We start from the raw sequence: 12831 nt of genomic DNA on the forward strand, positions 1-12831 counted from the left end.
TAATCTCTCCAACCAAGAAGTTTTTCCAGATGAGCAATATAAACCTGCAATTTGAAAATCGCTTCCAATGTCCGCAATTCGCATTTAATGCTGTGGGTATAGGAATCCCTGTAAATTCTGCATTCAGTCTGGACGAGCTTGAAAGTGTGGACTAGCAATATGTTGAATTTATGTACTCCTAGCATGAAATTAATTAATTAGCCAGGAACGCAAATGAACTGCTATGACTTTATAATATGTTTCACACGGGGTAGAGGATTCAGAATTCACAGGCTTCCTGAACAATGTGACACATTGGTAATCTTGAGAGGTCAGAAGAAAACGTAATTTTTTTTTTTTTAATTCTATGTTTAGGAGACGTGCCCCAACCCAATTCATAAAGTGAGGGCAGTGCCTAACATAACATAAAGCACTTACCCCTCATATTAATTTGGGGTTGATTTATGTAAAATAACAAAGAAACAAATATAGTGTAATATTGCATTAAATGAAATAAGTGTGTTTTATTTCATTTAATGCAATATTACACTATATTTGTTTCTTTGTTATTTAGTGACATGAGTGAAAATAAACTCACGTGTCAGAGCCTTTTTAGAGTGTAGACTCCACATTCTATAGCCATTGTGCCCTGTCCACAGGGCCCCATTGCCAGCAGTTCTCTGCATTCAAAAAGGATACCGTCAGTCTTGTGTGCGTGCATAGCTGCCGAGCCGGTGCCATGCACTTTTTATAGGGCAAGTGTGTCAAATGATGTACACATTCTGAAGTCGAATGCATTCCTGATGTTAGCAATATCCATGGCCACCAATAGAGGACAACATAAGGGTTATGTCCAGCTGTGCTCCTTTTACAGGTTATTTGAACATTCACATATTAGTTTCTGGCCTTGTAGAATTGATTTGCATTGTGAATGAAAGGCTTTGTGACTAGTATTGTATGTCTTTCCTTGCAGTTCTGAATCCCTCCAGGTGCCAATCTTGCTATCTATTTAAATGTGTTGTATTATGCATAGCACAAATCTTGTTTAAGTCAATGCTGGGCTGTTTTGTTTTTTTTCTAAAGCAATTTTTAGGCCAACTCCCTCCCCAATTGTGTCAAGTACATTCAGTGGCAGAACTAACACAGAGACGGCACTGGTACAATAATTTTTTAGGGCCAACCGTATTGCAAGGGTGGCCAAAAGGTAAATCCCCATCTGTTGTACAATTCCAACAATGCTTTAACTGCTGGGGCTCTACCATTTCCCCATGCTTGTGATGTAGATTAATTTAGAAATAAACAAATATGTTTAAATGTCTATCTGTTCCTGTCCAAATCTGAGATGATTAAATTGCGTATACGCAGAAGTAAGTTCACACTGACACATGGAGTTCAGGTTAAAAGCACTTCAGAAAATTTAATGGCATCTGGTTAGAAAACGGGTATGCAGACCCTTTTAAAGGCAAAATGACATCATCATTGAATATCAGATAATAACAAATAAACATCATTAATTGGATTAAATGTTAAGTGGCTATATCAGTGTCCACCCATCAATATTATTAATTGGCTCAGGGATTTGAGTGACTAGCTAGGTGTCCTCCCACCGGGAGGTGGTATTGTTCTGGACACGGGTGTGGACAGATGGCTCAAGCGCCATCTTTCCCAGCATGAGGTTTACTCGGTGGAAAGGGGGGCTTGGGCGTCATTTTACGTAGTTAGTGATGTCAGTCTTGTGGTCAGGTGCAAGGTTCTTTTATGAATAGAACATTTCATTAGTACTGTAGCCCCATGTAGCTAGAGCGCAGCTAAGCGGAAAAAGGCCTTGACAGGGGTTAGGAGGCGGGCTTAGGAGGAAGTAAGCGAGGGTTGGAATTATGGGTAAGTGGGATTGGCTATTTAAATGAGCAGCCATTTTAGGTGAGTCATTCTAACTTCCTACCTGGTCGAGTTTGTGTTCGCCTCGGTGTGCGCGGACTTTGCTTGGTCGGATTTCTTTTGTCTCCTCTGCAGGAACAATGGACGACGTGGAGCGTTTGCTGGAAGGGATCAGGTCGGCAGCACGGCATCAGGGTGTGGACTGGCTACGGGCACAGCTTGGCCCTGCCCTGGCGGAGGCGGCAGATCGGGACGGCGAGGGCGGGAGACCGGTCCGGGCCCGGAGGCCCCCGAGGAGGCTAAGCCCGGGCGCGGGGCCCGGTGAAGTTGTACCCGGTAGCAGTGGAGTTCCAGTTGCGACCGGCAGCAGGCCCGGGAGCCGCGTGGTCGAGGCCTTGCCTCCCCGCGTGCGGACGGAGCCTCGGATGTGCACTAGGCGGCAAAGGGATATCGTGGACGGGGGCGCGGCTGCTAGCAGGTCGGAGGCGGCCGGGCGGCCCCCTGGTGCTTCGGGACCCACGGAGGGGAGGCCCAGGAGGGCTTCCCCCCCATCGGACAGCGGAGACAATGAGGAGGCTGGATCCGGGAGACCGCATGGCAGGCCTGGCAGGCATCAGGCAAGTGCAGAGGGCTCAGGTCGGGGCCCTCTTGGCGGGAAGGTTGTTCGGGGGAGCTCTGCCACTGGGGGGGGCGGGAGTAAGCCGGATGGGGGTGCACAGGCCTTAGTGGGAAAGGGGGAGGGCCCTGGGGCCCCGAAGAGAAAATGTGGCTCTAAAGGAGTGAGTTCTAAGGGTGGTAGGGGTTCCCGGGAGGGGGCCAGGTCGGACAGAGGGTCTCCCGTAGGGGTGGTGGGTAGTTCGGGGCCATCGGGGTCTGGTAAGCAGGGGGTCAGAGGTAAGGGGGTGGGGGAGGGAGTTTCGGAGGTAGCTAGGCAAGGGCGTAGGGTAGGCCGGGAGCCGGGTCTTTCCGTAGTGGAGGGGCGCAGGGGGGGCCCGGGTTCCAGGAGTAGTAGCGACAGTCCCTCGCCCGTTAGATCTCTGGGGTCCCGGGATGCTCGGGGGCGGTCGGGTCGGCACTGCTCCCCCTCGGATAGCTCAGCAGGGGAAGGTGTGGCAGCCCCTCGGTATGGGCAGCAGGGGCGGCATGCTGGTAGAGACGGGAGGAGTCGTAGCCCCAGGGGTTCCCGGGTGCCACGTGGTGGTAGAGGTCAGCGGGAGGCTTCGGTGGCACTTTGATATAAAGGTCAGCGGGAGGCTTCGGTGGCACTTTGATATAAAGTTGGTGTATGTTATAATTATGTATATGTGTTATTATATGGGGGTCATTGCCTTTTGTATGGTAGCCGAAGGAACAGGATGCGAGGGGGCGGAGTATGGGGGGCAATGACCCATGTTTACCTGTTAATTTATTATCGATATTATTATTATTATTATTATCATTATTATTATTATTATTATTATAATTATTGGTTAATAAAGCTGTGGACAAATTTCCCCATACTACTTAGTGTCTGTGTATTATTGGGTTAGGTTATGGGGGTGGTTTGTCCTGGATTCCGACTGCCCAAATGGCGACTATAGACCTGTCATGTAGCCCCATGTAGCTAGAGCGCAGCTAAGCGGAAAAAGGCCTTGACAGGGGTTAGGAGGCGGGCTTAGGAGGAAGTAAGCGAGGGTTGGAATTATGGGTAAGTGGGATTGGCTATTTAAATGAGCAGCCATTTTAGGTGAGTCATTCTAACTTCCTACCTGGTCGAGTTTGTCCCACCCACCCTCCCTTTGTTTGTTTTGTGTTTATTTAACCCGTTTCTTTCACAGCGGCGGGACGGGGAGCTGAAGGAGAGGAAATAGGCTCCCCTGGATGAACGTGAGGTGGAATAAACAGATTGTGGTCATCGGTGGTTGAGAGGTTTCGAGTCCTGGAGGTGGCTCAGAACCTGGTGGGGCAGGGGTATCCGGGTATACCCCTGCCGTGGTTAATGGTGGTTGGCACTTTGATATAAAGTTGGTGTATGTTATAATTATGTATATGTGTTATTATATGGGGGTCATTGCCTTTTGTATGGTAGCCGAAGGAACAGGATGCGAGGGGGCGGAGTATGGGGGGCAATGACCCATGTTTACCTGTTAATTTATTATCGATATTATTATTATTATTATTATCATTATTATTATTATTATTATTATAATTATTGGTTAATAAAGCTGTGGACAAATTTCCCCATACTACTTAGTGTCTGTGTATTATTGGGTTAGGTTATGGGGGTGGTTTGTCCTGGATTCCGACTGCCCAAATGGCGACTATAGACCTGTCAAGTGTTCTCATGGCCTTGGCTCTGGCCTTGGTTATACTTTGTTGCATGTTACAGGAGATTCAATAATTCCGGAGTCAGCTATGTCTTTTTAGAAAATACAGTCTCTATTCATTATACTAAATGCTGTTAGGAAATTCTGTCATGTAATGTAGACAAAATGGAGGGTTTGTCATAATGTGAGGTTATGTGAGATTAAAATGGAGTTAGTACAATAATTCAATACAGGTGCAATAAAGATTTTTAAATAATTCTACATCACTTGTAGGGTTGTATTTAGCACTGAGCCGTGTTTGCATGTAAGCATGTTGTTGTGTGAATGTAAGCGTTTGTTTGTATGTAGTGTTGGCATTTGAATGCAAGGATGCATTTATGTGTAGAGTCGGAATGTAGGGGTATGTTTATATATAATTTTGGTGTTTAATACAGGGTTGTGTTTTTATGTAGTGTTAACGTTTGAATGCAGAGGTGTGTTTCTGTGTAGTGTAGGTGCTTACATTTTCCTATAGAGACATGCACTGCCATGCACACTGTGATACACAGACACACACTGAAACACATGCAGATACACAGATATACACACTGACAAACATAGAGATGCACACATTGACAGACATACACACACTGGTCAAAATGTACAGTTTCATAGCCACCCTTCAGCTTCCTATATTTTGGTTGTAGGAGGATGGCATCCCTTGGGTCCAGTCTGCAGGCTGAGTCTGTTGAGAGTTAGGGACTGGCTCACCCGGTCAGCACCCCCCTCCTCTCTGCCTTCTCCTCCTCTCTCATGCGCGGCTCTACGTCTTTCTGGGAGGAAGTGAGAGCCGGCCACTTCCTCCCAGGCTACCGATATGAAGGGGGCCCTGTCACGCTGTTAAAGGCAACAGGTGGCCCTAAGTGCACTGGTCCACCGATGGGCCCCCTTAGTATGCAGGCCCCAGTGCAGCCACATCGGCTGCACGTGCGGTAGTTCCGTCACTCTGTACATATCATGCTCTAAACTGAAAATAAAGACTTAAAAAGACCCCTTCTTTTATTCAGTCAAGGATGCCACAAAACACAATGCTTCAGCCTAGGTGTCTCCAAATGTATTCAAAAACATGCGTAAAGCAACCTTGGGCTGAAACTTATCTTGTCGCTATCATTTATCATATAATTATTTTTAGTGCAATAACCATAACTTAGTCCCACTTAAAGGGACACTATAGGCACCCATACCACTTCATCTCATTGAAGTGATCTGGGTGCAGTGCCCCTGTTCCCTTAATCCAATGTAAAACACTGCAGTTTTTGAGAAAACTCGAGAAGCACATGGAGTTTAACTCTGAAACGACGTTGAACATCCTCACGCTTTGCATGAGGACATCCTTATAGGAAAGCAATAATTCAGTGCTTTCCTAGGGGGAAGCTCTAATGCCTGCGTGGGGCTTGCGGAGCATGCACATTAAGTTCCCCTTTTGACTAACTTTGCTAGGGGAGTAGACCGAGCCATCAGATAAGTGCAAGAAAGGGTTTTTAACTCTTTCATGATCATGTAAGGCGGGGGTGCAGAGGGACACTATAGCGTTAGGAATACAGTTTTGTACATAGAGTACATAGAGTTACATGTTTATTCCTCATTCCTAAATTTTGCTTTTAAAGGGTGATTTGAAGTGGTCATAGTACTAGGAGTCTGTATGTGCATAACTTTGCAATGAAACCCTGCGCATACAGAGTTTAAACCCTCTGCGGCAGCGTCACTGGCGTGCCCGTATCACCAGTTCACCAGGCCGGGACCCAGGTAAGGGGCAATCTATTACTAAACTGTAGTGGTTATGATAATTGGAGAAACCCTTTATATATACATAAGATATTAACTGCCACTTTTCAGTCAATTCTATAGAGGAACCTGCATAAGAATGGGGAAGACTTAAAAGAGTCTGCAGAGGACTACAGGCAGCAGACCTAAAGGAATCTGCACGAGACTAAGGGAGGACTACACATATCTGCACATGATGAGGGAAATCTGTGGGTATCTGAAAAATTGCTGAAAAGGACAAGGGAAAAACTAATGGTATTTGGACAGGCTGAATTAAGTACTAGATGGACCTACACTAAACAATGGAACATCTAGGAAGAACGTCTCATGTTTAGGAAAGATCTCGAAGTTATCAGGAAAACACAAAATACACGATAATTTAAGGTTTTATCTGGTTGACTGGTTTATAGCAGATGTTTTACATAAAAACAAATACTAATGAATAGGGCAAAAAAAACTGTCCATAGTTTCAAATTACAGATATTTCTTTAATTCATTTTACTTACGAAGCTCTTGACAATTTCCCCCTGCTGCAATGTTTCTGAACAGACACCAACCTGGGTCTTCACTTTTTACGTTTTTCATGGAATCCTTAGGACTGGTGCAAGACTCAGAATTTGAATCTTCTCATCACATTAGCAAATGAAACAAACTGTGATAACACAAGTTGTGATACTTGTGATAACACAAGTTAACAGCAGATTTAATCTAGAAAAATCCAACTCTGCTGCCTCAAAGATTTTGTTTTCATACACAATGTTGCTTTTAATTGTCCCAGCGCTATCGATAACACATCACCACACACTGTTCAGTGAATAGACTCCAGGGAGATCACTGGAAGACGATACAGAAGGAAAGGAACAGATACAGACCGGAGTGTGTTGGTAATAACACGGAGAGTGTTTTTTAATCACAGGCTGGGTTAATATGGGAATTAAATGGATTTTTCAGCTGAAAGTTTTCAAGATGGATATAACTGGCGAACTTGTTCCGATATAGATTCTTGGAAAGGTTGATAGAGAAATATCAGAAACAATCTGAAATTAACACTATCACTCAGATAACCCAAGTGGTATAATTCAACACTCAGAATAAATGCAGGTGTTGGCCTGACGAGCTGCTGAACAGGGATACGGTGCCATGAAAATGATCTCTATTACAAAGGGCAAAGCGGATGTTTTTGTTTTCAGGGACCTACCTCCCGTGCTGGCATGATTGTCACTAAATGATCTCTTCCTTATAATTCCAAGGGGACTTCACCTGTACTTACATATAAAAAGTGCAGAGTTTCACATTCATGCATGAAAATAGAGACTAATTTAGCAAAGATGTTGTCAGGGTTTACGTGGAATCCATCTAATGCCAAAGAGAAAACAATTCATTAATTCAAGGGAGATCCCTGCTGTGATTAGTTAATATATATATTATCTAGCTCAGAGGTGCCAAAAAGGTAGATCCTCCCCAGATGTTATAGAACCACAACTCCCATGATGCTTTGCATGCCTTTACAATGACAAAGCATCATGGAAGCTGTAGTTTTTGAAACATCTGGGGATCTACCATTTGGGTACCCCTGATGTAGCCTATGTATTGTACATACCACCAGGAAACAAGATCTGACCGATAGTGAAAACCCTCCCCTCCCCCCAACTCTGACATATAAATATATATATATATATATATATAAAAATGTATTTGCTCCTGCACACACGCTCCAATATCACTTAATAGCCGGGTGCCAACCAAAAGACAGCTTCAATATCCAAAAAATATAAATAGAAGGTTGCACTCACGGATTAAAAGTCCAAAATTTAATGACAAGTAGTTAAAACATCCAAGATCAACGTTTCAGTCCTTTCAGACTTTCATCAGGATCATAAGATCCTTATGATCCTGATGAAAGTCTGAAAGGACTGAAACGTTGATCTTGGATGTTTTAACTACTTGTTATTAAACTTTGGACTTTTAATCCGTGAGTGCAACCTTCTATTTATATATATATATATATTCTATTTCAAACAACCTCCATATACCCCCCAAAAACTATGTGTTAGTAAGTTTAGGGCAACAGCGCCACAGTTATAAAAAAAAAAACAACATAAAATGAATAACACCTTCACCTTCAGCCGAGTCTGTACCACAGGGCAATCAGCAGCAATGGGTGGAAGATTAACTCCGCACTGCGTCCTCACCAGATGCACAATGAGTCCCCAGCGAGCAACTCAGCAAAACCCAGCACGGAGGCCGAAACGATACGGCACCGAGATTGCCACTGCAAGAGACTCTCCCCCGGAGCCGCCAGGCGGAGTGGGCTGACGGCCAACAATGGACACTATAATAGCGGACATTGGTCCCTTGAGAGGCTCCCAAAATCTTGCCTGCATCCACTACCCTGTCATACACCCAGCGGTACACTTAAGTATTTTCAGCACTTACTCTGTACAGCATGACACCCTAACTCACTAACACAGGCTATTGTTCATTCATGCATTCATATACCTTGCAATCACTGCCAATCCTGTACATTACATTGTGTATCATAACCAACACATAAGTAGAACGGAGCCCTACTCACTATATCCTGGCAGCCAGTGCTTCTTGATATACCAACCATCAGGAATAATCTGCTACCCACTTCACTCACCTTACACATGTTTAGCGTTTAGAATGTGTAGTGATATCGTCTTATGCTGTAGACATGCCCTAGCATTGTTAATTATTACTGGTCTTTGTCTTTTTATTTTATTTACTACAGCACAGCATATATATATATATATATATATATATATATATATATATATATATATATATATATATATGTATTTATATATATATATGTAGCGTAACCTGTATATTCATCACACAAAGCCCAGATATTGTTATATTGCAAAACAGAGTACCACACTACAACTACTCTAGCAAAGTTAATTTAGCTATGTTAAACGTGGTTAACCCCACCCCATGCTAATGTTTTTACTGTTTAACCAAACTTATTTTACTATATAAAAATGTGCAATCTCTCCTGCCACTGCCGAACCTAAGTTCACCTTCAACACGCTGGTGTGGCGTATATATCGATACCATGTAATTAACTGCACAACAAAAATAAAGAATAAAAAAATTTACAAAAATGAATAACACCTGGAACGACAGTGATAGGCATGGTATATGTTATATCGACCACCTTTCCCATTACCTGTTAATCTACTTTTAATTTAGTCACGGTAATAATTAGTAAGAATGTCTAATTTTTGACAAAGACTAATAATATACAGTTGTTGCCAACGTGTATTATCTCACAAGCCCAAGGATAAGAAATGACGCAATGTTACCTCTTTATTTGACATTGGACATTTAAAGTGTAGCGCAATCAGTAGTAACATTTTTTTTTCTAGTGAAATGCAATAAAAATACATTTTAACCCTGTCTGATGGAAAATCTTTCTCCAGAGCATAGCATCACATAGCAGATTATTTTATAAATCCTTTTTTTTTTACCTTAATGGGGAAGTGCAACTGGGCAAAACCATGAGGCAGGCAAGATTATGCTGCTTAATTTCATTAGTTAAGTGATAAGCATGAAAACTTGAAATGTTTTGGCCCAAATGTTGCAAGTTAACTGCCCCCCACAACTATCTGTTTAGTGCACAGTCACCTGTGTGAATATTCCACATTAGACACTGAAAACATACTGGGATCCACTGGGTCGGTAATTATAGGACCACACTACAAAATATCATCATTACATTGTCTCTTAAATTAATATCAATCTGATCAATTTAACAGCATGATCGGAGGCACTTCCAGTTGTAGCCAAAAATGGTGGCACTTGACTAGCACTGTAAACTTACTTCTTGAGAGCGCTGTAAACTTTTTAGCAGGTCAGAGCCAACCTTGAGATAAATTGCAATCACTTTTTTACATGATTTAGGGACATAATTCGCCCAATTATCAAGCAAGATAGAAGCCATCTTGTTTTTTGTTGTTGTTTTTTTCAGTAGGTCTCAAAGGCAGGAGCTGCGATTACGTAATTTTAGAAAACAGTGATAACAACTACCAATGCCTTCTATGTATTTAACAAAATTACAATAAATATCTGCCTTACCGATTGTTTGAGAAAGTTTAGGTCTTTGCCCAAGAACATTAAGCTGCAATTGTTCTGGTGCCTAGAGTGTTCTTTTAATAAATTTCTAGTTCCTTCTCAGAGCAACCAATCAAAGCTGTGCTAACATGTGGCACAAAATGAAAATCCGCAATGTTGCTAATTATAGCACAGCTTTCAATTTGAGGGCTAATCAATATCAGATTGCAAGAAAACACTCTCTTCCTTCTCTGTAGATAAGAGGTAACAAATCTTCTGCAATAACGTTAAAAATGATATATCATATCCAAACATTCCATAAAAAATTACACATAAAAACACAATTGGGATAGTGCAACGTCAAATGTACAAAAGAAAAAGAAAATCACAAGGAAAACCCGAACCAAGCAGACTAGTGTGATGGGTGAGGGTCACGTGCACACATGCCTGATGGCCTTTTAGTTATTTAGACCTACCACATTTGCCTGCCATAAAATTGGCCAACATAGGCTTTGATTTAATTTGTTTGAATCAGCAGAAACGATTCCAATCTTTTAGAAAATGACTTTCAAATGATTTATCCAAAAACATTCCCATAGACGTTAATGATGACTGGTGTAGATAAATAATAATAAAGATTTTTTTTTTTCTAACAGGCTAGATTTATTTCTGCTCCTGGTTCATTCAAACAATTAAAACTGAGTCTATAGTAAGGAGTGTTTTTAGTTCCTATTAGAATTCTGTAACCGACTGTAATTGAACAAAAATTGCCATAGTGTGCTTTTTAAGAAGGCCGATGTCCAGTCACATTAATAAGGTTCTGATATTTCTTCAAAATCGATCCTACGTAATAAAAAATATCACAACAGAGAGATCTTTGCATAACCGTTGAGCTAGCCAACAATTGGCTAATAAAAATTACCCAGCAACTGCCATGGGACATCCCTTATATTAATCTGGCACCCATTCTTGACATTCCTCTAGAAAAACTAGTACTAATTCTAAAATATCACCAACAGTAACCAGGTAACCATCCCAGACCCCCTCCCATAACATCCTATATAATAATCTGGTAACCATCCTTGACCAACCCTTATATTGACACAGTTAGAATCCTGGTACACTGCCTAGAATAACCCGGTGAGCATCCTGGAAGACGTAACCTGGTACACTTTCTGAAACATTCTGCTATTAGAACCTTGTACCCAGCATGGAACATTTATATATGAATTTAGTATATAATAACTGGCAGTCATCCTGGAACTTTGCCCATAATAACCCAGATCCCTGCTGGGAACACCCTTTATAAGAACCTGGTACCCAGTCTGACAAATATCCTACAATAATCCAATACTCAGGGTGTGACATCCCTACAACAGTCCAATAGTCAGCCTAGCTCCCTAGTAATCGCCTGGTACACAGTTTGGCACATTCCCTAAAATATTGCACTTACAGGTTTATTTGTAGTAAAGTTTTTTTCTTGCAGTGCTGACATTTTAGATAAATAAAATATCTAGTAAAAATGAAATTAACAAAAAAAAGTAAAAATCAAAAGGGACCACATACATCAAAATATTATACTGTACTTAAAACCAGCAACTTTGTTGCAAATACTTGGGAATTTGAATAGAAATGTACGACTTCCTCGAATATGTTGGTAGCCAAGTACAGCCACTACCTGGGCTAGGAATCTTTCAACATGTGTCACACACAATTCCGTAAGTTCCAATTTCCTAGCGCAGCAGCATACCTTATCATAACCATTCCCTGATTGGTTGTGACATGTTAGCATGATGAAGCAGTGAGCACACATGTGGCAGCTAACTGGTGGCCAAAGATGGACCTCTGGGCCAAAGTGGTCATTTCGAGAAATGCAAGGAAGAATTAGGAAATGCTTTCAATTCTTTCGAAATTATTTTAAAAATTCTCTATGACCATCCAGTTTAATTAAAAGAAGGTTATCTCAAATTTATCTCAATGCGCCTTCCTTACGTAACGTCAGAAAACCAAACACATCCACGTGGGCACACGGTACCACTGTCCAAAAGCGGAGTAGCTTGGTGAGATATTGTAAAAGTAAGCATCTCACTGGGGTACGAAGCCTTGTCTCCCCTTGTCTTTTAGCGGTCCGGGTGACATTTGTGCAAGTTATCCTCCCAATATGAAAAAGAAGAAAGTTAATGTTATTGGGCAGTGCATTCACATGGATTATCCACATCTTCACTTTCCACGCCCTGGTTCAAGGACTTCTTCTGTTCTAGTTCCACCTGGATGTGTTGGAGAAGAGAAGAGGACATACGGTCAGAATGCAAAATACAATCTTTGGCAGCATTGTCTGTAGTTTATAGGTAGCCATGAGGTTACATCACAGTCCTATGAAAGTGAGAAAAATGGAGCGATGTGGCAGACCCTCTGTTTTACCCCTGGACAAAGAATTTATTGAGGCTACACCGGCTTCATTCCAAATTAGCTGGTGCAGATTTTGAAATGTAGTAGTCTCCTCAGATAATGATGGAGGTAAATAGCACTTATCAGTACCAGGATAAGATTTCTGTGGGAAAAGCAAGTCTGATGTCTGATGGCTTGACTGGTGTGCAGATATTTGTTTAACATTGTATTAACTATCCACAGACTTTAGGTGGAAGAGGTTTTCAATCACGATTTGTTCCCCACCATAACCTTTTAGGTTTTTGCTTCTGTTAAATAGTATTAAAGAAGTCAATGGTAAAATGAGCCTCATTCTATAAAATTGGCCACTGGAGGGAGCTCAAATTCCTAATTTCAG

At 42.0% G+C, this 12831-nt stretch overlaps 1 protein-coding gene across 3 annotated transcripts in view; it reads right to left on the reverse strand.

Annotated features, from left to right (window-relative positions):
• Nucleotides 1–9284: 9284 nt before the first annotated feature.
• The window catches only part of STON2 (stonin 2), an 85818-nt gene continuing 82271 nt past the window's right edge, over nt 9285–12831 (reverse strand). For all 3 annotated transcript variants that reach the window (XM_063440473.1, XM_063440474.1, XM_063440475.1), the window contains one exon: nt 9285–12313. In XM_063440473.1, the coding sequence (XP_063296543.1) occupies nt 12230–12313 (84 nt within the window). In that variant the 3' untranslated portion in view covers nt 9285–12229. The remainder of the gene's footprint in view (nt 12314–12831) is intronic.

Source organism: Pelobates fuscus, chromosome 13 (assembly GCF_036172605.1).
Source record: "Pelobates fuscus isolate aPelFus1 chromosome 13, aPelFus1.pri, whole genome shotgun sequence".
Lineage (NCBI taxonomy): Eukaryota > Metazoa > Chordata > Amphibia > Anura > Pelobatidae > Pelobates > Pelobates fuscus.